This window comes from Myxocyprinus asiaticus, chromosome 4 (assembly GCF_019703515.2).
Source record: "Myxocyprinus asiaticus isolate MX2 ecotype Aquarium Trade chromosome 4, UBuf_Myxa_2, whole genome shotgun sequence".
In the NCBI taxonomy this organism is placed as follows: Eukaryota; Metazoa; Chordata; class Actinopteri; order Cypriniformes; family Catostomidae; genus Myxocyprinus; species Myxocyprinus asiaticus.
The window spans coordinates 32,223,473-32,249,644 of record NC_059347.1 but is presented as its reverse complement, the minus strand read 5'-3'; the positions used below and the strand labels follow the sequence as shown (position 1 = coordinate 32,249,644).

Genomic DNA, 26,172 nt, shown 5'->3' with positions numbered 1-26,172 from the left:
AGGGAACTTCAAGCAATCGCAGAATGGTCCCATCAGTATACACTTCAGAAAATTGTGCATCATTCATTGAGAGCATGAGTTGCACTACTACTTCTGGGCTTGAAAGATACTATGCAGAACTTTTTATCTTCTCTCTTCCATGTTAAACATAACGGCTGATGTGGACCCTGTACCAAAATAATTGCACACCCCTGCTCAATTGAATATGTAAGACTAATACTGCAAATTGACAAGCAGATATCCTTGAATCCCAGCAAGCACACACAAATCCCTGCATTTTGTGAACACATGCTGCATCAAAACTTATAAACGTGTATGATTTTGCAAATAAGTATGTCCTAATCTGCAGGCGCAACATTTTGCTGTCATTTTCAGTGACAGATCATGTGGGAAAAAAATGAAGCAATAAATATTTTGTACATAAAAAAAAATAAAAAATGTTTTTCTTTACGTTGTTTTAGTAGTATTTAAACCTGATTTAATCTATTAGAAAATTTGTAATTACAATACATCTCCACTTTATACAGAGCACCCCCACTATTTTCAGAAGCACCCTCATAGCCCTTTTCCACCGAAATTGCGATGGTTCTCGTGCCGAGCCTGTGCTCCGCTGGTTCACGGCTGGGGCAATCTGGAGCCTATTGTAAACCAGCCGTGCTTTTCCACTGACCTGAGAGCCGAACGGTGACATAACGGGTTACTGTCTACGTGGTAGTTTCACGTGACTACCTCAAACATAAACAAATATTGCGCGTCACAGTGTGTTTGTATACAGCTTTTACTCTTGTTTTTGAGGACATATTTAAACATATGGATTAATGCAATCCATCATTATTACATTGCTCAACAAGACTGTCAGAGACGACATCTACACTAAAGGTAATGTAATTACATTAAATTGTATGAACTATGGCTTAACTTGCTAAGTTCTGTAAACTGTTTCAGTGGAATCATTATTAACATTGGTGTAGCAGATGGTTGTTTTTGTATTTTTGCCATAGCATATAATATTATTGATTGAGAATCCCACCGTTTTACTTAACAGATAGCCGCGATCTTCTAAACTCTGTGACTTAGTCCCCTTACAGAACAAAACAATGCACAAAATAAGATGTAAGAAACAGTGTAAGAAAAGCTAACAAAGTTGGCAAATATAACAACTTACTGAGATCAGCTGCAGAGGACACTGGTGATTCCCTGTTTATCACGAGCGTTACTGGCTAAATTCAATGCCCCGGTTAGTTAGCAGGCTAGTTAGTCTCAGAGTCCAAAACATTGTTGCTCCGTCTACTGTCGCTTTTGATCATGTCCTTCTTATGGACCCTGTACTCCCTTTAGTGTTTTTCAATTTGTTTTTGATTTGGCCAATTGAAGGCGGCGTGCATCATTTCATGCTGCATCTTTATTCTCGTAGAGTATTTTTTTTCCTTTGCGATCTCTCTAGTTTATCTCGGATCTTCGTATATACCATATCAAGTACAGCACTTGTTTCGTCATGTTACCTGAACACTTTTGATGTCTGATAATTTTCTGGGTTTTTATTGTTATAGAGCAAAGAAGTACTCCTTGCTGCAGACAGAAGCTACTGTTGTTGTTTGGGAAAACTTTACCATGATGACGAAACATTATCCCACCCTCCGTCCCCTGATGTAATCAGTTCCTGTGTAGAGACCAGAAAGCTTTTTGGGGTGTAGAACCGGTGCGGAACAGTCTTTTCTGTGGTGGAAATGTGCGGAACAGTTCGAGAATTCGCACTGGCCCAAGAACCCGCACCTGAACCATGTCGGTGGAAAAGGGCTAATGGAACCGGGCCTGAGTGCTAGTCACCATCCACTTGCATTGTATGTACTGTACCTATAGAGCTGAGATATTCTTCTAAAAATCTTTGTTTGTGTTCTGCTGATGAAAGAAAGTCATACACATCTGGGATGGCATGCAGGTGAGTACTGTAAAGTGACTACATTTTCATTTTTGGGTGAACTATCCCTTTAAGTTGCAGAGTTTAGTCTGTGTGTTTGAATTGCTGAAGACCAAACTTGTCGGTATAGTTGTTAGAACAAAAACAACTACTTTCTTAGATTATTTGGGCTGAATGCTAAAATCCACCAAAAAGAAATGGAAAATGTAATCCTTCCTTACCTCAGTCCCTCATCCTCTTTTGCCTATCAAGGAACTTCTGCCGCCTGTCCACTGGAATCTCATCTAAGCTGATACCATGGTTGCTTGCCCTTTGTGGCATCATACAGAAAAGATATCACCATTAGAATAATGGCAACTATATTTGCCTCATGTTTTCTTAAATATGTACATAATGCAACAAAGATAGCAATAGATAGGATTGGTTTCTTTCTTACCCAGGAGTAAGGTCTGGTGGTATAGGTAGTGGCTTCTCGAATCCATCCCTCCCAACCAGCCAATATGTTTCCTCTACACCTTTACCCTGATAAAGAGTGATAGACAGAGTTATAGAGAAAAAGAAAAGGGTACTCATACAGTGTCTTTCGTGGATATAATGAATATAGTCCCAGGCAGGCCTGTAGCCAGGAATTCTGAGCCCCCTGACTGTATATTGTTCTGGGCCCCTTACATCAAAACTGCTGAAATAGTTGTGGTTCCCCCTAGACCTTTGGGCCCCTTGAATCTATCCCATATTTCACCCCAGTAGATACAGCCCTGCTCCCAGGCCTCAAGACATTTGTGAAGTCTTGGCAAATACAGTTTTTCTGAATAGCACTTAACCCCATTCTCTGAACCAAACGGTCAATTGCCTGAACCCATCTGTCGAATCAAACACTCTTTTGGCAAAACCTTAAACCATGTTGGCCTGCTTAGACACAATTTGCAGAACTCAGAAACACTTTTTTCAAAACTCTAAGCACATTCTCATACTTTAAAGCTAATATTGCATGGAGATGCATTTGTGATGCAAAATGATAAACACAGGCTACAAAAGTTAAACACAATTTCAATACAGTGTCATCATTTAAACACAACGACTCAAAATTGTTAGCACTGTTTCTAATGATGAAACCAATAAGTGAATGTCATATAAGCCAGTGCAAGTGGCAAGGGCCAGTTGAATGTTGATACCAAAAATGAATGGCAACTATCGATGAGGCAGAGGAGAAAGAGTTCACCTCAGAGGTGGTGGATGAGGAGGAAAAGGACAAGGATTTCCAAGAGCACCAATTTCTGATTAAATTCGTGCCACCATCATTGATCATGTCATTGTTCATGGGATGACGACGAGGGAAGCTGGATAACAGATTCAGCCAAACCTGAGCAGGTTCTCAGTGTCCATCATAGTGAGGACTTTCAGATAACATGACAGGTACAGTACAGTAATTGAGTTCTTGGTCCTTGAATATTTACTGTATGCAAACATTTCAGTACAGTACATCACTTTTCCAATAGTAAAGCAACTGGAGAACAACATGTATCATCTATGTATTGAAGTCAATTCCATTACTGTTCTATCTTCACAGTACTGTATGTGTATGTAATTCCATCTTTGCTTTTTGTAAAACTGCAAGACTGCCTCGAGGAGGTGGCAGACGTTCCATGTTTACGCTACAGCAAGAGGCTCACATCGTTGATATGGTCCTTCAAAATAATGCCATTCATCCTAGAGAAATACGAGACCAAGTAATCGAAGATGATGCCAGTTCTGAAGGTATCAACTGCGTGAGCCTCTCCACTATTGATGGTATCTTGCAGAGGAACAGAGTACGCGTGAAAAAAGTGTACTGGGTACCCTTTGAGCGCAACTCTGAAAGAGTGAAAGAGCTACATTTTTTTTTTTTTTTTTTTTTGTGCAAGTAAGTGTACATTCCAACAGAGTTTTGGTTCTTACAGTACCTTACTACATACAGTACTGTAAAACTGTCAAACATCTGCACTATAATGTAGTACTGTAAAGCAGTGTCTTTACAGATCCAAAGAACATAAGAGGTCTGTCATTCTGTAGCACTCATACTATTACTGTTAACCTACAAAACCTTTTGTATATATTTTACCTACAGAGAATATTTGACCTGGATTCAATGTAAAGGCCCCATGAGTATATTTATATTGATGAGGCTGGATTCAATCTGATGAAAAGAAGACAAGGAATGAAAATAATTGGCCAGCAGACCATTGTGGAAGTCCCCTGTCAGCGTGGAGGCAATGTGACCCTATATGCGGCCATCAGTAACAGAGGGGTTCTCCACTGCCATGCGACCTTGGGCCTTATAACACTTAATACCACCTCACATTCCTGGGTGGTCTTCGGGATCTCCTGTTTGACCATGAGCTCCAGAATCATGGCCAGGCAGAGTGTCCAGTCTATGTGGTTGTTTAGGACAACGTGAGTTTTCACTGCGGTGCCCAGGACCGGGAGTGGTTCAACATCAAGCAACGTTTCTTTAATGTTTTCTTTCCACCCTACTCTCCTTTTTCAAATCCAGTTGAAGAGTTCTTCTCAACATGGAGATGGAAGGTCTATGACCGGAACCCCTACACCAGGGAAAATCTTCAGCAGGCCTTGGAAATGTCAGGGTTTGATTCGGCACACAAGAGGACTCTTCCCCCGTTGCCTGGGATGAGAGAATGTGGCATGTGATGTTGACGAAGTCTTCTGGCCTGACCCAGCACAGAGGCGTGATGCTGAGGCACAGTAAAATCCCGAATTTTGACCTTTTGCAGTTTTTTCACGCGTGCTATGTTCTGAATGTGCACTACTGTAGTTGCCCCTTGCTGTATACAATGCTGTAAATATTTTTTGTGAAAACAATAAAATGTGTATTTGTTGCAATTGGTCTTATATTTGTTTTTATGCACTTGACAATGGAGAATGCAAAACACAAAAGACATTATGCACAACAAATCATTATTTCTGTACCTATATGTCCAGAACACACTGTTTTAAATTTTTTGGTGTAGTTTCTAATGGTTGCTCAGTAGTGTTAACATTTTGACTGGCTGTGTTTATGATCCGAGAGAATTTTTTGGTTTTGGCCAAAGTTAAAATGGTTTTGAGGCAATTGTTTGATTTAGCCAGAAGTGTCAGGGGTTTTGTGAATGTAGTTTGAAGATTTGGTTTTGTGTTTACAGTTGTGAGAAAATGGGTGAACGTTTCAAGAAATGTGTCTTAGCAATTGTGAAAAATTGTAACACTGTATGGTGTAATGTGTGCTCCGACATGACTGTGTAGGTGTGTTTGTGTACCTTGAGCTCTGTCCTGCCCCTAGTAGTTATTTTGTAGCCAAGTTTGAGGCTGTTCAAGACATCAACAGTACTCTGGTTGACATGAATTCTGTAAGCTGTGGAAAGAGAGAAAGAAGAAAAAAACACTCAATTTGATGTTACACCAAACTGGAAAATTCTTAGTCATTGTCCATATTGGGATCCTGTGAGTTCACTTAACAGACCAAGGACATCAAGAACAATTTGTTGCCTTTCACATCAAGGTAGTGGTGCTCTCTTAGTAGCTGAGACTTAACCACTAGATGGCAGCATGTCCCAAAATGCTAAAAACGCCTTGAAAGCGGACTCCAAGCCCTTTAAATCTGATGTACTGAACACGTTACATTACTTTAGACATTCTGCACTCTTCTGTTCACTACAAATTATCTAGAAAACACAATATATATGAGCGAATTCATTATGTACATGTTGAGACCTCAAAGTGAACAGATGACACAGCAGTCACAGCACAGGATGCGTGTGTGACCTTGAAGGCCTGATCAACTAAACAGTATACATTTGAAACTGACCCTTGTTCCACTACATGATAGAATTAAAAAAATTTGGAACATATTCTGAAGGCTTGTGCATGTCTTTGATCATGTTTCACACATTTTTTTAAACATTCTTCAGCATGAAATATGTTCTAAAGGTGAAGTAAATGCTCAGGGAAAAATGTGGCAGAAGGTCTGATTAAAGGTGAGACAGTTCAGGGTGAAGTTCTATGAGGACATTAGCTTTAAAGCAGAATTTTCTTTCTAATTGGCTTATACTCTTAAGAGTTTACAGGGCACTCTGCACTTAAGCCCTCGGAGCTTCTCACTGACATGCACTCACTGATCAGCACAGACACAAAGTACTAACTACTGAGTCTTCGAACTGATCCTCAGCCATAGACACACACAGTAAATTCCTGGAATCATGGCTTCAGAGACAGTTACTTATATTGTTCCTATCAGATACATACAGATGTACAGTATTTACACATACACAGTTTGAAGAAGACATGAAAAGTGTGTGGTGTACTCACGCAACCCTGTGGATTCCATTCGGGAAGCTGTGTTTACTGTGTCCCCGAACAGACAGTACCGAGGCATCTTCAACCCTACTACACCTGCTACAACTGGACCTAATATACACAGATACACATACATAGTTAAGAAAGCATGGTAGAGTGCAGCAGCTATTGCAGACACAGATTTTCAAGAATTATATATAATTTGGTTACATACAGTTGAAGTCAGAAGTTTACACACACCTTAGCCAAATACATTTAAACTCAGTTTTTCACAATTCCTGACATTTAATCATAGAAAACATTACCTGTCTTAGGTCAGTTTGGATCACTATTTTAAGAATGTGAAATGTCAGAATAATAGTAGAGAGAATTATTTATTTCAGCTTTTATTTATTTCTTCACATTCCCAGTAGGTCAGAAGTTTAAATACAACTTGTTAGTATTTGGTAGCATTGCCTTTAAATTGTTTAACTTGGGTCAAACTTTTTGGGTAGCCTTCCACAAGCTTCTCACAATAAGTTGCTGGAATTTTTGGCCCATTCCTCCAGACAGAACTGGTGTAACCGAGTCAGGTTTGTAAGCCTCCTTGCTCGCACACGCTTTTTCAGTTCTGCCCACAAATTTTCTATTGAGGTCAGGGCTTCGTGTTGGCCACTCCAATACCTTGGCTTCGTTGTCCTTAAGCCATTTTGACACAACTTTGGAGGTATGCTTGGGGTCATTATCCATTTGGAAAACCCATTTGTAACCGAGCTTTAACTTCATGGCTGATATCTTGAGATGTTGCTTCAGTATATCCACATCATTTTCCTTCCTCATGATGCTATCTATTTTGTGAAGTGCACCAGTCCCTCCTGCAGCAAAGCACCCCCACAACGTGATGCTGCCACCCCCATGCTTCACGGTTGGGATGGTGTTCTTCGGCTTGCAAGCCTCACCCTTTTTCCTCCAAACATAACGATGGTCATTATGGCTGAACAGTTCAATTTTTGTTTCATCAAACCAGAGGACATTTCTCCAAAAAGTAAGATCTTTATCCCCATGTGCACTTGCAAACTGTAGTCTGGATTATTTATGGCGGTTTTGGAGCAGTGGCTTCTTCCTTGCTGAGCAGCCTTTCCGGTTATGTCGATATATGACTCGTTTTCCTGTGGATATAGATACTTGTCTACCTGTTTCCTCCAGCATCTTCACAAGGTCCTGCTGTTGTTCTGGGATTGATTTGCACTTTTTGCACCAAACTACATTCATCTCTAGGAGACAGAATGCATCTCCTTCCTGAGTGGTATGATGGCTGCGTGGTCCCATGGTGTTTATACTTGTGTACTATTGTTTGTACAGATGAATGTGGTACCTTTAGGCATTTGGAAATTGCTCCCAAGGATGAACCAGACTTGTGGAGGTCTACAATTTTTTTTCTGAGGTTTTGGCTGATTTCTTTTGATTTTCCCATGATGTCACGCAAAGAGGCACTGAGTTTGAAGGTAAGCCTTAAAATACATCCACAGGTACACCTCCAGTTCAGTACACCTCCTATCAGAAGCTAATTGTCTAATTGTCTAAAGGTTTGACATCATTTTCTGGAATTTTGCAAGCTGCTTTAAGGCACAGTTAACTTAGTGTATGTAAACTTCTGACCTACTGGAATTGTGATATAGTCCATTAAAAGTGAAACAATCTGTCTGTAAACAATTGTTGGAAAAATTACTTGTGTCATGCACAAAGTAAATGTCCTAAACAACTTGCAAAACTATAGTTTGCTAATATGAAATCTGTGGAGTGGTTAAAAAATGAGTTTTAATGACTTTAAACTAAGTGTATGTAAACTTCTGACTTCAGCTATACTTTTGTACCAGTGTTGGGTAGTAATGGACTATGTGTAATCTCTATTATGTAATCAGATTGCAAAAATCATGTACTTGTAATTAGATAACATTTGTTAACAAAAATGTTGTTAAATGGTGTTACAATTCCTTTTTATGGATTACATGATTACATATGGATTACATTACATATCCTTCTTGATTTGAAAAGGGGGGGGGGGGTGTTATGATTTAGATTTTATGTTTACTGATGTTTAATGAAAGGAGTGCAAACTGGTATTTAATACACTTAAAATTTAAATTTCATAGAAACATACAATAAGTATTCCAAAAGTAGATTAGATGATCTACAATACTGCCTGCACTCAATGGTCACATCTTTCCCTATGGAAAGGTGAGGGGTTATCAGGCTGTAATGCTGGCCTGACAAAAAATTGTCAAGATGCCGTATGAGGGAACTACCAAAATTCAGAAGGAAAGACAGCACCTTACAAATGTGAGTTTAATGCTTTACCATAACCCCACATTGTGTGATTCCTTGAAATATGAAAAAATACATTTTGGCACTTATATCGAACTTGTAATCAGGTTAGCTAAGATGCTAAAGCTAGCGGCAATCTCAAATGTGTTTTAAATGTAATTTCCCCTCAACTGAAAAACAGTGTGTGCTTCCATGTAGCAAAAAAAGTGTTCCATCTGAGATGATACTACCCTTTGAAAATTAATTTACTAGATGGCCAAGTACATAAGTGTATAGTACATAATTTGAGACACAACTTTTGTGTCAGCCACACCTGTGTGAGCACGTGTTTTCTACAATATGTTGCATTGTAGGGTGGGGAGAGGGCCAACGATGTGGTAACTAATTGGATAAATCTGTTAACTGGATGATGTCAGAGATTATCATTTCACTCGTCCTTGAAATACACAGTCTTCAGGGGATCAAGTGTAAATACGTATTTACATTTAGCACTCTATGTTCAGTTCAGTGATGTAAGGATAGAACATCAATTAAATGTCAATGAGTTTGATTTTTAACCTCATGAGATGATGCATTTAATTTAGTGGAAGAAAAATAGTGGAGCGACTGGGTTAACTGCATTCTCAACCCAGTCTGAATTTTCTGTCTCTCCTATGTCAGCTTTGCATAGAGTTAAGTACTGCCACTCACTGTATGCAATTACGCTTATTATGCAGTCTGCGTAAGGAACCAACTCCCTAGGGGGGCACCAGAAACTCCTCTGGCTACCTTTCCTCGCATGTTATATAGTACGTTATTCAAAGTCCCGATAGCAGTCGCGGAACACAGACGATCTCTTTGCAGCTCGCACCACGTCAGATTATCACCTAGCACCGCCATTCCAGTTATATTTACTGTGACCAAATATTTGGTATTTGGTGTGACTTCATCTATGGTGGTGTGCTAGAACAGTAAACTGGCAAACACTATGTGGCTGCAAGTGAAGGCATACTGTATTTGTGTGTAGTATGTTATTCTTACCAGAATGGAGTCCAATACGGATTTTGACTTTGACGTCAGGCATGTGCCTCATTTGAAATGTTCCAATACAGTGCAGAATATCCAGAGACATGTTGGCCATCTCTGCTGCATGTCGGGTACCATTACGGTTCGGGACCCCTGATGCCACCATGTACGCATCACCAATAGTCTCTACCTGTTGAGATTATGTCGTATTATACATGAAAACTGTATTTTACCAAAATATCAAAAACTTAAGCACCAAAGATATAACTATTTTGATTCCCTCTGATGAAATTAATGGTTTGAAGCTGTCTGATCTGCAGGAAATACACTCTAAATCCAGTAATATGAGATCAGCTTTAAAAGGGATAGTTCAACCAAAAATGAAAATTCTGTCATCATTTACTCACCCTTAAGTAGTTCCAAACCCCTATGACTTTCTTTCTTCCATGGAACAAAAAAAGGGATGAGGCAGAATGACAGCCTCAGTCACCATTCATTTTCATTGCAGTTTTTTTTTTTTTATATATACGTACTTCATTTTACGTAATCTCTTTTTGTGCTCCACGGCAGTGGCGTAGCTAGAAACAAGATTTTGGGTGTGCCAAGAGAGAACTGGGTGTGCAAGAACTAAATCACAATTAAGCGAAATATAATAAAATGACCATTAACTTAATTAAATGGTCGACCGATATGGGTTTTTTAATGGCCGATGCCGATATCCAGAGATTCAAAGATTCAAAACCTTTTTTGAACAGAGTACAGGGAAGTTTGGTTCATGATAAAAAACAAAAAAAACAATACTGTTGCAGTTGCACACCCTGGTACACCCGTGGCTATGCCACTGTTCCACGGAAGAAAGAAAGTCATAAGGTTTTGGAACAACATGGTGAGTAAATGATGACAGAATTTTTTATTTTAGGGGAAATATCCGTTTAAGCATTGTAAAAGCATCCAAACTCCTCAGATTCCTCAACAGCATTCAAGTCTTACAAGGGGGTCAGTGAAACATAAATAAAGCTCTGGAAAACCTTATAGACATCATGGATGGCGATGATTCCATCAAAGAGTATGTAAAGGTCGTTAAGGAGGTCGACCACCTCAATAGGTTCACTCAGAGCAGAAATGGTTGTGAAACCCACTATATCACTGAAATACAGTGTCACATCTGAAAAGTGCTCCGGTTTCACTGGCTTCCCTGTCTTTAATGCCAAGGCCACAGACCTAAAAGACAGCAAAAGAGATAGGATGAGAAAATGGCATAGTAAGAAAAGAGTGGAAGTAAGGGGGTAGAAATTTAAAAAAAGAGACTGATCTCTGAGTGGGACTCACTTGGGCAGCATCTGTGCTAAGAGAGCATCAGTTTTCTGACGCTCTACCTCTAGTTCTTCGGTCCTCTCTCGGATCAGATCCTCCAGGTTAGAGGAGTACTGCTCCAGCATCCGTAACATTGAGTCAATTATATTTGTCTTCTTTCCCTTGTTCACGTTCTTGAACTGCAGGTTAGAGAGAAAAAGACAGACAACAGGATTGAGTTTACTCTGCAGTGTTACTTTACTTCATTTTATTACTTAATTTTTATTATATTTTGCACTACTGTTATTTTTATATTTAAAGTTACTTGTTTATTTGCACTATTTTAATTTGTATTTATTTTACACCGCATAATTTCTCATTGTATGCAGTACAACAAACGCATTGGCAACAAAAATATATAGTTTTTGTCACACCAATAAAGCACAGTAAAATAGAAAATTGAAATTGATAGAGAAAGAGAGGTGGTGAGGACTAATCACCAGAGTGTGAGAAAGTACAGTGGACAGAGCAAACAAGAAAATAAGAGTTGAGGGAAAATCTTGAGAAATTGACTGAAGAATGACTGAAAGAGGCCAATGAAAGGACTTGTATTAACTGTATCTGATATGGCTAAGGAGATTTTAAAGCAGCACTAAGTCACATGCCATTGATACAATTCATATAAGTCCTTTCATTGGCCTCTTTCAGTCATTCTTCAGTCAATTTCTCAAAATTTTATGTTTGTGTATTTGTGTGTAAGTTTGTATCTACCTGTTCCTGACATCTACACAGGTGTCAGGAACGTTTGTGGTATATGAGTTTATGAGTTTGTATGTGTGTGGGTGTGTGTGTGTGTGTGTGGAATAGAGAGAGAGAGACAGAACGAATGCGAGAGAGTGTACCTGTCTGAAGATCTCCTCAAACGTGGGTCGCTTATCAGGCTCTTCACTCCAGGCCTGCTTCATTATCTGAATCACCTCCAACGGAGCTTCATCCACAGACACATTGGGTCGACACAATGGAGGAGGTGAGCGCACTTTATCTATGATCTCTGCGATCAAAAATAGACAACTTGTGTATTCATAACTCAATACACAGCTGTATTCAGATCTAAATTAATCAGAACAAACTCCATTAGGGTCTAAATTCCCCTGCTGTGCCCCCCAGAGTGAATTAATTTATGTGACTCTACACAGCCGGCACTAGAAGGAGGCGGAGTTTAAACGAGTAGTTTACCATGGTAAACATATGAACAAACTGGTTATGCCTACTGTACTGTATTTGATTTATTTCTTTCGTTTATATATAGCTATAAAAATAAATGGACAAAAAATACAGTTTGCCTGTGCACTGTTTGAAATCAAACAGTGTGTGTGTGTGTATGTGTGTGTGTGTGGGCGGGTTTGGGTGGTATGTGAGGACATTTTTTTAGGTTACAAACTGGTAATAACAAGGGTATTATAATATAAATGTGGTTTATGAGAACATTTCTAGTGTCCTCATAATTCAAATTGCTTAAAACAATGTTTTTTGGAAAATTAAAAAATGCAGAAAGTTTTTTGTGAGGGTCAGTATAAAAATCATTATGTCTATGGAGAGTCCTCATAAGGATAGCCACACCAATATGTGTGTGTGTGTGTGTGTGTGTGTGTGACAAGCACCTAATGTAAACAGACGTGGCTGCATGCAACGGATGATAGTGCTCAGAGATGTGTTGACTGTGAGTACACAAGTTATAAACTGTTATCGTGGTGCTTTTGTGATAGTTTGGCTGTCAAACATCATATGCTTGAAAACACTGTTTGAGTTGCTGTTTGTGTGAATGACAACCGCATGTCCACCTAATAAAGAGACAGCTGCATGCAAAGGATGATGGCCTTGTGCTGACTGGGAGTACACTGATATCGTGGTACTTTGGTGACAGTTTGGCTGTCTGTTATGTAAAATAAATGTATCATATGCTTGAAAAGACTGTTTGTGTGACGAATGACAACCGCATAACCACTAATGTAAACAAATATCAGCTGATCACGCTTGATGTGTTGACTGTGCATAAATGAGCTGTACATTTTTTATCGTGATACTCTGGTGACCATTTGGATGTATGAGTATAAAATAAACGTATCATGTGCTTTAAAAGACTGCATGATTCAATATTTGTGCGAAAATGAATTATAGACGCTCGGCCAGCGCAGCTCTGTGTGTCGGCGTGATTTGAATCTGGCAGCTTGTAATGTACCTGGATGTTGCAGAAACATATATGTGTGATGCTGCTCTGTGGGGATCAGTTATTAACCATCACACATGTGTGACTGTACGTATGAGAGGGTTAAGTCATTTCATCTCCATTCATTCATAATAATTTAAGTATATATATTGTTGTATAGTAGTTTATAATTTACTGTCTCTATTTGAGTCGAAATAGAGAGTAGAAATCTTCATGGAAAAACAGCCTTAGCATAACACAGTCCCCTGGGTGCTTACTAAATAAACTAAAAGAAAAAAATTAAGTTTACTATTAGGACCCTAAATATTTTTTTGCATTGTGACATTATTTTCAGAACATTTAAGCTCATTTTACCCCCCAGTTCTCATTACTGTATCATGAAAAAAAAAAAGAAGATAAAAAAATACATTTTATAAAAGTATTCATTTATACATCATGGCAACATTTGTTGTACTGCCTTTAATTAAAAATTAACTGATTTTAATTTTTAAAAAAAATTGACATTTTTACTGTACAATTATGAGAATAATCATTACAATACCAGATACATTATAGTAATAAGAATTGTGGGGGCAGTTTTTGCATTTAGACTGCATTTTCTTTATGCAAAATATTATTTATTTATTTTATTATTATTATTGTTATTATTATTATTATTATTATTTTGGGATGACCTGGATGTGACCTGGACATTTCATGATATGTTTTGTGAGATTCACTCATGTAGAGAAGTGAGTGGTGTTTGATTGTGTAGTGATTTAAGCATGTCTAACCTTGAGGGGGCATGTCCAACATGCAGAAAGGTGCACAGCGAGAGATCACCTCCTGCATGATAATAGAAAAGCTGTAAACATCTGCTGTATATGTGCCCTTCTTCTGCAGCCGAGGATCCCGTAGGATCTCTGGAGCTGTCCAAAACTGATCTGTACCAATGAGAGAGGCAGACAAACAGAAAAAGGAAGACTGAGAAATAGAAAAGAGTGAAACAGAGTGATTATCTCGGAGAGGAGAGGATAAGTAAGGGAATTGTATGCTAATTCACACATTAGGATTTTTATTATTTCATTACAGTGTTTGGAGCAAAATAACCATATAATATTTCATGAGTTCACTGGTTCATATAGTCCTGTAAGTCACTGCAAAAGGTACCAGTGGAAGAAGTTGGAGAGGGTAAAATATTTGGATTTGGTATGATTTTTTTTGACCACTTCATTATTTCAATTATATTTTTATTTCGTTTGAAGTGTAATTTGAATTTAGAAATATTTTTGGTGTAATTTTTTCGTGTTTTAATAAATTAATAAAGCATTTCAAAATCGGCCGGTAGAAGTGAAGTGCTTGCTGATACAATCACTGTTAATACTAGCCATGATTTATTTGTCAGCAGACGAAAATGATTCATAATAATTACATTCTCTATAATGTAACGGAACGTACATCCAAATTCTGATGAGAATCTAATTTTCCATGCCTATAAAAGGAGCGTGTCACTGTCATAGAAATATGCCGACATTCAAGGATGCAGTTAATGCACAAAAGAATGTAATTTTCAATTCTTCTTATTCATTGCACGTGACTCAACCCATTAGCGTGTCACGCACTCGATTTCGCCAAACCCACTTGTGCCTAGACTTAGTGCATGCTTGCACAAAAATAACAAAACTTCATGACCATGCCTATTGACTTTGCACTTATGGTGTAGCGCTATGCTCACTGTTGGGGAGTAACGGAATACATGTAACGGGATTACGTATTTAAAATACAAAATATAAGTAACTGTATTCCACTACAGTTACAATTTAAATCATTGGTATTTAGAATACAGTTACATTCAAAAAGTATTTTGATTACTGAAGAGATTACTTTGCATTTTATTGTCATTTGTTTCATTTAATATTTAGTCCTTTCAGATGGAAAACATTTATACATATAAATGATACGATCCAAAGTGCATTTGAACAGCGGTGAAACACTTTCTTATGATGTGTAACATTCATATGAGCAGACAGAGAAGTTTGAAATAAGTTTGGAGCAGAAGAAATAGAAATAAACCTTGTGTAAATTGTCAGCTTTACGCTAAGATAAAATGCTATTTCTAGCCATTTTACATGCACGTTACCAGGCACAATCATATTTTTTTATCAAGAAAATTCATGTTGGATCATAATTTCTTTTTTTTAGTAAGACCTTTGATATTAGGGCAAAAATCATATTCATATTCAACACTGCATAAGATATTTAGGTTTTTCAGAGAATGTATGTTTAACATGTGTATTTTGTCTTACTGTACTGGCAGAGTTTTTATAGTCAAAACAAGTGAAAAAATCTACCAGTGCTGAAGAAGTAATCCAAAGTATTTAGAATACGTTACTGACCTTGAGTAATCTAACGGAATACATTACAAATTACATTTTACAGCATGTATTCTGTAATCTGTAGTTGAATACATTTCAAAAGTAACCCTCCCAACCCTGGCTACACTTAGCACTAGTGCTCTTAAAATAGGGCCCTAGGACTTAAAACTGTACTATGTATGGTCTCCACATGTATTTGATGTACCCTCAGGTTTGCTGTCCTCCATGATGATGTTTTGACTGTGGATGATCTCATTGAAGCCATAATCTGTAACCTTCAGAACAAACCGTCCATCTACCACACAGTTCCTTGACTTCAGACGTCCATGAATAATTCCACGATTGTGCAAGTACTTCATTCCCTGAAAAGGAAGGATAGAGAAGACATTGAGAGGAAAGTCAGAATACAGAAGTAGTATGAAGAGATGTGACCAGCTGCTAACCAGGCATTGTTCAATGGCCAAAGTATATCATTAGCACATATTCATCCACCCATCCATTTCATCTTCATCTTCATGCTGAGTTCTTTTTACTTACTTATCTATACCAGGGATCTCAAACTACTTGCCCCCAAGCAAAATTAGGCCCACAAGACATTTCATACACCATCTTAAGTGTTAATGGTTACAACTTAGCATTAAGTTGTATGCTAACTGTACAGTATAACTGCAACAATTACATCATGCATATATACTGCAAAAACTATATTGTGTAAAAAATCATGGCTGTAAAAACACTTGTGTTTGTTGCATCTGTTCAACTGGCCACTGATGGAGAATACCACCTGGCTAGTGGCCACCACGTAATTTCAGTTAAAAAATCTTGATCTATACATTCATTCAGCTCTTTATTTTTAATTGTGCTATTCTTCAAATTGCTCAATATCTCACCCTAATCAGGTCAAGGAGGAGAGAGGATTTGAACATCCAATCCAGTCTCATTTCCTCGTTGCTGAGCAGGTCTTCCAGGCTGCCTCTTGTGCAGTGCTCAGTAACAATGCCAAATATCCCAGAATCCATGAAAAGACCCAGAAACAGGTTCAGATTCTCATGACGCATGTCTCTCAACTGGGGACAGACAGAGAGAGCGAGAGAGAGAGAGAGAGAGAGAGGAAGAAAAATAGAAGCAAAAAGAAGCCAAAGAAAGAGAGAAAATGTGAGAATATGAAAATAAGTAGTTACGTGTACTTTCAAGAGTCAGAAGCTAACACATTTTTTGAAAGTTGATAATTTATTCATTAATTCTCATTCATTGCAGTCACTTTCATGCTCTCTTTTACCTTGATAAAGATGGCTTGTGTGCTGTCACTGATTTCTGATACAGATCCTGCACAGGAACATTTCTTTAGCCAAACCCAATCACCCTGAAAACACAGAAAAATATTAACGCAACATTTAGTACGCTAAAATGAATCACCATACTACTTCACTAATTCATTACCACAAGATATGATTTACAAATAACTTTTGCATGGAAGTAAAATAATTCACAATTTCACAAGTTCATGCACATTTATACTGTATAATTCTTGAGTGGAATAAGGGTAAACAGATTTGCCTTGATGTTCATGATGGGAGGCTTGAGCATGGGACTAAGCAGAACCCCTGGACTTCATAAAATAAAATAAGTAATAAATAAGCAAAAGGTGGAGCTGGGGTGGTCAAGAGATTCCAAAAGAACTGTCACAAGAGTGAGGTAAGCATGTGTGTATTGCGTTTGGCAGGATAAGATGAACATGCTCCTCCCGATTCCCAAACATTTATTTAAAACTACATATAGAATCAAAACTATTTATTAAGGCGCATATATGTCTGTACACATAACACATTCTGTATACGTATGTTTCACACACCTCGAATACAGCAACGTTGGACGTTTCAGGAGTTGACGGAATGTAACTGCGGCCTGAAACTGAGTGACATGGGGTTTTAACATCTAGCTGACTCTTCACCATACTCTCCTCGTTCAGCTTCTACAGAGTGAGATAAGAAAAGCAAATGGATAGAAAAACATAGACAAAGGCTATGAACAAGAGAGAGAGAGAGAGATCATTTGACTGACCCTCCTGCTGAGTGTGGTGTTGATGAAGACTAGGTCATCCAATGTCAGCACTATCTTAGTGGCGTTTCCTCCTCCTAATATCCCCACCTGCCCATGTTTCCTGTAAACACATATACATACTCATTTGTTTATTAGTGATACATTAAACTTGTTCAACTCAAGGTGAACAAGCAAGCCAATTCATACCTTATATAGAGAAAACAGGCACCTGCCCCACACAGCAACACACAGAACAACAGAAAGAGAAAGAAGAGGGTCACCCCATTCAGGCCTGCAACAGAAATAAAGAACAAGAGAGATGGAGGAATCAGTGGGAATGCTAATTAAAAAAATAAATGTTTAATGAAATCCACACGTAACCCTTATGTGTTCCTTTCTCACCTCCACTACAAGCCACATAAGGGCTGAACCAGCAGTTGGAGTCACTGCTCGGAGATGCTCCGGCAAAATGAATGGATTTCCCCAAGTACTTCAGCCCTCCATATTTCCCATATGTGTGTGGTGCTTCTAGTGCATGTGTACAGTGCAGTATTGACCCAGAGCCATCTGTATCCAGGACGACGTAGCGTGCCTGCATCCCCTCACCATCAGTACCTGCCGATATCCTCTGGTTAAAACCATTAAATTCAAATCCACCCTCATTCTGAGCCAGAACTTCACCCGATACCCAGCGGCCTCCACTCGCAGCTCGACTCTGCTCTGCAGCCATGGCTGTATAATAGATCATGTTATAGATGGTCCCAAAAAATGGAGAAACCTGCCAAGAAGGAAAAAAAAAATCCACAAAACCAATAAATAAATAACATCATAAGTCTTCAACTGAAATGCCGTATTTTTTTAAAATGTATTATTATTTATTTATTGTCTCCAAATCAGTTTAGTCTTTAATTTTGGGAACATTGGGATTTTATAGATGATAAACTCACTGTCCATACAGGAAGTAGCAGTGCATCTGTGTTACCACATAGCCTACATATCAGTAAATCAGGGTTAGGGTGTAATGGAATACATACATACAAAATAATACTAACTGTATTTCATTATAGTTGCAGTTCAAATAGTTGATCATCAGATTACAGTTACATTAAAAATGGTAACTGAAGGGATTACTTTGAATTTTTATTTTTAATTATTGGTAACACTTTACAATAAAGTTCCATGTTAACAACATTAGTTAACATGAACTAACAATGAGCAATACTTTTAAAGCATTTGTTAATCTTAGTTAATGTTAATTTCAACATAGTACGCTTTTCAAATCAAAAGTTGTATTTGTTAACATTAGTTAATGCGCTATGTACTAACATGAATGAACAATGAACAATTGTATTTTTATTAACTAACATTAACAAATATTAATAAATGCTTTAAAAAATACCGTATATTGTTAATTGTTTGTTCATGATACCTATAATGTTAACAAACGAAACCTCATTGTGTGTTACCAAATGATCTAATGAGGCAATTCTGTGAAGGATTTTAACAATGAGCAACGTACTCACAATACACGAGAATGGGGTAGGATACAGAAAGCCAAAAATGCAGTGTGTTATATCATGGAAATACAGAGACTGTTTCACTTTCAAATTCTGAAAATTCACAACAAACTGGTGCAATGTAAGCTGTGTTTGCCAGCAAATAAACTTCTACTTCAAAAGAAACTTCTAACCTGAAGAACCATCTTAGGTAAGTATTTCTCAGTATGGAGTGGTTAACATTAAAATGGAAATTATGTTATCATCTGCTAACCCTTTTGAAGTCTTTTGAAGTCATACCATGGTTTTGTTTGAGGAACAGATTGAAATTTAAGTGGTTATTCACTTGGCGCATTCACAAGTTAATGACAGAAGACACAACGACTGATTCGTGAACGAATCATTCTTTTGAGTTGGATCTTTTAAATGAATCAGTTGATCCAGTTCACCAAAAGAGTCTGAATGATTAATTCACAAATCAAAATGATCAGTTTTTCAAGTACAACTCAATTCAGTCACAGCAGTTAAAATGATAAGATTATGATTATGATAAGGTTATCAGTTATTAATAATGACGAAAATTTCAGTCCGTTCCTCACACAAAGCTATTGTATGGCTTCAGAAGACTTACATGACTCACAAGTCGTATGGATTCCTTTTATGATACATATACAATCCTTTATAAAGATAACTGGCAACGTTCTTAGAACTTTGGCTAATGTTCTCTCAAAGTTATCCACAAGTGTTCTTGCAGTAATATTTTTATTTTATTTTATTTTTTTATCCCCTTTTCTCCCAATTTGGAATGCCCAATTCCCACTACTTAGTAGGTCCTCATGGTGGCGCGGTTACTCACCTCAATCCGGGTGGCGGAGGACAAGTCTCACTTGCCTCTGCTTCTGAGGCCGCAAATCCACGCATCTTATCACATGGCTCGTTGTGCATGACACCATGGAGAATCCGCATGTGGAGACTCATGCTACTCTCAGTGATCCACGCACAAATTAACACGCACCCCATTGAGAGCAGAACCACTAAATCGCGACCACGAGGAGGTTACCCCATGTGATTCTACCCTCCCTAGCAAGCGGGCCAATTTGGTTGCTTAGGAGATCTGGCTGGAGTCACTCAGCACAGCCTGAATTTGAACTCGCGACTCCAGGGGTGGTCGTCAGCATCAATACTCGCTGAGCTACCCAGGCCCCCAATTCTTGCAGTAATATTAATAGAATGTTCTTTCAAGGTTTTCTGTCATTTATATGTTTTCAAAATGTTAGCATGAAATTGTTATTCATACATCATTAGTGGTATGTATTTTAGAAGTTTCTACATTGTGAATTAAAAAAAAAAAAAATTCAAATGTTTTCCAGAATGTTCCTATAACCAAGAAAAAACATTAAACATTTAAAAAACTGGACGTTCTGGGGGGCCTGGGTAGCTCAGCGAGTACTGACGCTGACTACCACCCCTTGAGTCATGAGTTCGAATCCATGGCATGCTGAGTGACTCCAGCCAGGTCTCCTAAGCAACCAAACTGGCCCGGTTGCTAGGGAGAGTAGAGTCACATGGGGTAACCTCCTCATGGTCGTGATTAGGGGTTCTCACTCTCAACGGGGCACATGGTAAATTGTGCGTGGATCGCGGAGAGTAGCATGAGCCTCCATGCTGTGAGTCTCTGCGGTGTCATGCACAGCGAGCCACGTGATAAAATGGACTGCTGCCCTGATTGAGGTGAGTAACCATGCTACCACGAGGGTAGTGGGAATTGGGCATTCCAAATTGGGAGAAAAAGGGGATAAAAAAAAAAAAAGGACGTTCTGAACATTCCCAGAACAGAACAACCCAATGGGAATGTTAGAAAAATGTTCTTAGAACATAACAATCATGATGCTTGAAAGCTCAGGTCCCTATCTTTTTAATTTTATGGAAAAAAGTGAAATAAGTAATCCAAAGTGTTTGGATGTTACATAAATTACCTATAGTAATCTAACACTCAAAATTACAAATAACATGTTACCACACATATTCTTTAACCACTCTAACCCTATTAGTAATAATGAAGCATGATAAAAAGTAATAGTAAGTAAGCATGAATTTCCATGCTGGTCCTAGAGGGTTTATGATGGTTAGTGGTAAACCAGGATATCTGTCCAAGATAGCACACGTCTCTGAGATGTCTTTTTTTTTTAATCTTTTTATCTGGAAAGCATTGCATTCTAATTAATATTTGCTAAACATCTTAAAAAGATCAGATTTACAAACATTTTAAGTCATAAATGTCTTAAAGACATCTGCTGAATATCTTATTGACAATGGAGAGGAAATGTTTTACAGATATTTTGCAGATGAACAAACAACCTAAAAAAATCAGTCTTCCAGATGTAAACACATCAAATAGACATCTGGGTGATGTGTGTGCACTATCAGGGGTGTTTTTCACCTGCAAAACTTCATTCAGAAGCTGGTTGACCAACATGGTCTTTCTGGTGAAGCTGGCTGATCTAGAAATTCTTGCAGGGGAAGTTTACTAGTGAGCCTGGTGGGGACACCAGCATTCAAAACATAACACTTGCTAGTGATCAGCTATGCTGGTCTTTTCAGCAGGATGATGTTCATGTCATGCAAACCATTTAGAGAGAAAATACCACTGAACGAACTGAACATCAGCCTGAAAAAAATCTCAAGAAACACAAATTGTGTATATTAAATACACAATGCTAAAAGCCAATTTGTACATGTTTAGGAGTGATACAAAACGCATTGTTGTGGCAAACCATCTTCTATGACTGAGTACTTATGTTATTCAGGCACAAGCTAAAAATTAGGATATGCTTTCTAAATAACTGTGGTTTAGGTTTTTAAAAAATTATATCACTAGACCTAAATCCCTTTGGTAAGACCAGTTTAGACCCACTGTACCTGTTCAGCTGGTGTACTGCTCCGGATGTCATAGGATTCCTGTGCTTTATTAAAGGCCTCATAGAAGTTTTGTTCCCCTTGGTCAATGGTTATCGTTAAGACCCCATCGTACGCCCGTCGTAGTTTAGTGTCATTGGCCAGGATTGCATGGTTCACATCTTTGTATGGCAATGAATACAGCAGTGTGTCATATGGAATAAAAATGTATCCTCTGTCAATCATTCTCATGTCCATTGCTGTGGTTAGCAAATTATACTGTTCTTCTCCACCAATCAGAACAGAGTGCATGCACATGATGACAACTGTAGACAATGAGGAGTAAAAAAATGAATAAGGAGGGGGGAATGTGATGAGAGGGTTGAAGAATCAATGAAAGCGTGAGCTAGTGTCAATGACTATTCCACAAGATAAGAGGGTCCCTCGGCAGAGAATGATATGGCAAACCATTACATTGACAATTTGTAATACAGTAATTACCATTTACAAATGATAGATTATGATATACTACCCTACAAAGCCAAAAAGCATGAACTATGACAACTGTCATTTAGTCATAAGGGGGTGGGGTAAACAGCTAAAACCAGCCATAGCTGGTCATAGTTGGTTTAAGCTGGTCTTAGCTGGTTTAAAACTGGTCAACAAGACTGGCCAGCTGGTCTAGCTCGTTTCCCCATCTAGCCAGGCTTGTGCTCAGCCTGACCAGATATAAAGTGCCCAAATCCCTTCTAAAACCAGCCAACTGACAAGCCTGACCAGGTTGAGCGACCAGCTAAGACCAGCCTACCAGACTTGGCTGGTTTTAGATGTTGTTGTTTTTTCTTCAGCAGAGCTCACTCAGTTTTCTCTTAATCTGAGTAGTTGAGCCAAACATGCCTGTCAGGATTGATCATAGTCTAAAAGTCTAAGAGAACCAATTTTAGTTATAACTTAATTTTGGTTAAATGTGCAGCAACTCTTTTTGCTTTTTATGGCAGTTTAGATGATAGATTGCAAACATTTTTTATTAAAATAAATTATAGATAACATCATCTAGCACAGATTTCATTCTGTTTCAATATCTGCGGATATGGAAGTATCTTATAATTTCATGTGAAACCACTATTCAGTCATTCTAATTTAATTCTAATTTGAGTAAAAAGAGGTACTTGCTAAACATAAAAATTCAAACATAACTCACCCCTCACACGATCTGCCTCCCGTATTGCTTTTAGGGCTCGCCATGGTCCGTCCTTGTCCATTTCCATAGTAGCAACTGTGCCAACTGGCAGACCAAGAGCACGTAGGGACGATGCAAGTTCATGTCCTGTTGCTTCCCACATGTCGCTCTCTGCTGTTATAATCCCAACATGTGCCCAGCGGAAAAAGCGCAGTACAGAGAAAAGAACACGAGAAGACAATGGGAGTGGGTGAAGAAACGTGGGATACATTCCCTCATTCATTTCAGCCTTCAGGCAAGCCCAGGACAGGATGCCCTTGTTCCAATTCTTTGCCAGCAGTGCAGCAGAGGTGCAGTAGCTGGGGTTTGCAGGTCCAAGAAAGGCCGAGCCATATCCCTCCAGCTCAGCAAAGCGAGCCAGGCCTCTAGAGCTTGTGCAATCCTCATTAATGAGAGCATAATCATACCAGTAGCCTTTGTTGAGGTCGGGGTCTTTGTTGATGCGACTGGTGGCTAATCGGGCAGCCAGGTCTGGCAGGGCTTTAGAGTACATAGGGTCACACGCCCATGGTCCTACAATGGCGATTTTAAAGGTGGTGCCCCAGGCCTCACAGGGCAAGTATGATATCATGACTAGAGGAAGGAGAAGCCAGTTACCCCACCAGCTTTGGCTGCGTATTACTGGAGTGGAGGACACAGAGCTCACTGGGCCATGTGTGCTTTTGGCTTTGTGCTTTGTGGTTTGTTTTCGTCTTATTTTTACAGCAGAACATTGTGGTTGCCATCGTGGGTGGTAGGACTGGCAAAGAAAACTAGAGTTTCTGTGGTCAGCCATTTCCATTTGATTCTTTGTTCAAACTGTTAAATGGCAGTGACAATGAGACAAAAGGTGGCACAGAGAAATGCTGTGAATATTTTGCCAGCGACAGTTTGATGGCTGTTAAAAAACACTGCTCTTGCTTTAGGTTGTACCCTCTGAGGGGCACTACCCCAAAACTATTGCACAGTACCCAGCCATCGCTGTCTGCAGTAGAGATTGATTGAATGTGTGTACATGTGCATGGTTGTGTTTGAGAGAGAAAGGACAAGGTTGTGATGACAGAGAGGGAGAGAAAGAAATAAAAAAAGGAGAGGGACAAAAAACAGAAAAAGACTAAAGTTAGTTTTTCTTCTCAAAACTAGAATATGAATACAATTAGTATATACAATATATCATATTCACCACAGCTTAATATGTAAGAGTGGCTAAAATACTGAAACAGCATCAGTGTCAGATAGTTCATTATAGGTATCAAGGATGTGGCTTATGGATTAATGGATGCTGCTCATAGCACATGGCCAACTAAGGAGACAAGGCTTTTGGATATATATATTGCATAATATAATCATGATGTAATCATGAGCAATTTTCCATTGATTCCCTCTTTTACATCTATTGCCCATTTGATATATTTATCCAATTTCTGGAGTATTCATCATTCCCAGGCTTTCTCACTTTCTCACAAAGTTAAATCTGAATCACTACACAACCTGTTTTAAATATACAGAAAACAGCCTTGATGAAAGTTTTAAATAAATCTATTTATTTATGATCACTTTAATAGAATGATAGTCATATATTACATTGCTTTGAACTTTTCAGAAAGGCAAGCTTCAAATAAACACTAACAGCTAATGAGAGCTTTGTGGTGACCATAGCGACATTGAGGAGCAGAAAGCAGGATATGGTAAGAGTGTTCTTCAACCCTCTTACCATATTGTCCTTTCCACTGTGATCCGAGAGGCCTGATCTCTGATTTCAGGCTTTGGTGGAATCAGCTGAACAGCCACTACCTCACCTGACTCATGTGCCATCTGCCTGTGATGTTTAAAGGTGGAGGTGGGGTGAAGTGTTACACGACTTGTACCAGGCTGTCTGCCCAATCCTCACTCTCTTTCTATATCCATTGCTCAGCAAGCAGCAAGCAGATTACAGTTAAAGAGCTCTACTTTCATTAGCCATAGTCATGATAACTGCCAAATAACGTGAGGCTTAATCAATCTTAATCTTAATCAACCTTATCTCTTTATACCAGCATCACTCTGTCTTCCATGGCCTGTTAATAACTCTCTATTCCTTTATTTATTCTTTACTCTCTACCCTATAAACCATGTCTTTAATATTCTTCCGTATTGTTACTTCTCTGGTTGTCAGCCTCTCACCCTCACTCCTTAACCATGAGGCCTGGCTTGCTCTTTCTAGCCAACACTGAAATAACTCAGGATTATTGAGGATTGCACGGGACCTTGCTATGAGACTCACGCTACTTTGAGTGTTCCACAGTCTGTGATTATAGATATCTGGCACACAAAACCACAGTCCTTCATTTATTCAGTCCAATCTTAATGAGCTGTATGAAAGCTGAGTTGTTTCATCAGATACTGGAATTTCACATTCTTGGGCCTTAATACAGTTTGCTTAAATATTGTTTTTATTAAATTAATATGTAATTTTAGATAAAACAGCTATTGTGGAATGACAATATGGCCATGTTGGCTATATATAGTCTACAGGCTGCCATAATGATATTTGTATAAAATAATTTTTAGTAAAATAAATAAATAAAAGCATACTGTATAATTATAAGGTTTAGAGTGTTTTAGAGGATACCTCCTGATATATATATATATATACAACAATGAGTTATCAATCTGAATCTGCTTGAACTTCTCGTGACCTGAAACTACATCTGTCAATTTCCTAGACTTTTAAAGGCTGATTTATACTTCTGCGATGAACCTAAGCCGTCACCTGACGTGCGCCTCTTCAAAAATTTAACTGCGAGTCGCGTCGACGTCGATTATTTTAATATCTATGCTTTATACTACATTGTATTTATTTGGACCCATGACCATTAAAGCAATTGTCTCAGTCGGGAGCTTCTGTTGTTGTTTTTTTTACATTTTTTTGTTTGTGTTTAATGAAGTGACAAACAAAATGCGACAAAACATATCTGTGTACAGCTTATAAACTCTAAAAATCTTTTTTCTCCAGGGTTTTACTTAATAATAATTTTATATGTGAGTGAAATAATGTGTGTTGAATTCTACATACGAACTTTCCGATCGATACAATGATTTGACCTTATGTTTAA

General features: G+C 38.4%; 1 protein-coding gene across 2 annotated transcripts in view; it reads right to left on the bottom strand.

Moving 5' to 3' along the window:
- Window positions 1-23,873, bottom strand: part of LOC127439204 (retinal guanylyl cyclase 2-like) — a 28,532-nt gene extending 4,659 nt beyond the window's left edge. For both annotated transcript variants that reach the window (XR_007896883.1, XM_051695357.1), the window contains exons 1-18: window positions 23,060-23,873; window positions 21,883-22,184; window positions 17,870-18,245; window positions 17,675-17,759; window positions 17,489-17,588; window positions 17,280-17,399; window positions 16,707-16,790; window positions 16,318-16,494; window positions 15,633-15,789; window positions 13,847-13,996; window positions 11,749-11,897; window positions 10,883-11,046; window positions 10,582-10,774; window positions 9,569-9,743; window positions 6,257-6,355; window positions 5,209-5,303; window positions 2,355-2,440; window positions 2,140-2,228 (exon numbers count right to left, since the gene is read on the bottom strand). Coding sequence is in view for 1 of the 2 variants with exons in the window: in XM_051695357.1 (XP_051551317.1) it covers window positions 2,141-2,228; window positions 2,355-2,440; window positions 5,209-5,303; window positions 6,257-6,355; window positions 9,569-9,743; window positions 10,582-10,774; window positions 10,883-11,046; window positions 11,749-11,897; window positions 13,847-13,996; window positions 15,633-15,789; window positions 16,318-16,494; window positions 16,707-16,790; window positions 17,280-17,399; window positions 17,489-17,588; window positions 17,675-17,759; window positions 17,870-18,245; window positions 21,883-22,184; window positions 23,060-23,873 (3,414 nt within the window). In the remaining variant the exon portion in view is untranslated. The remainder of the gene's footprint in view (window positions 1-2,139; window positions 2,229-2,354; window positions 2,441-5,208; window positions 5,304-6,256; window positions 6,356-9,568; window positions 9,744-10,581; window positions 10,775-10,882; window positions 11,047-11,748; window positions 11,898-13,846; window positions 13,997-15,632; window positions 15,790-16,317; window positions 16,495-16,706; window positions 16,791-17,279; window positions 17,400-17,488; window positions 17,589-17,674; window positions 17,760-17,869; window positions 18,246-21,882; window positions 22,185-23,059) is intronic.
- Between the last annotated feature and the right edge of the window lie 2,299 nt (window positions 23,874-26,172).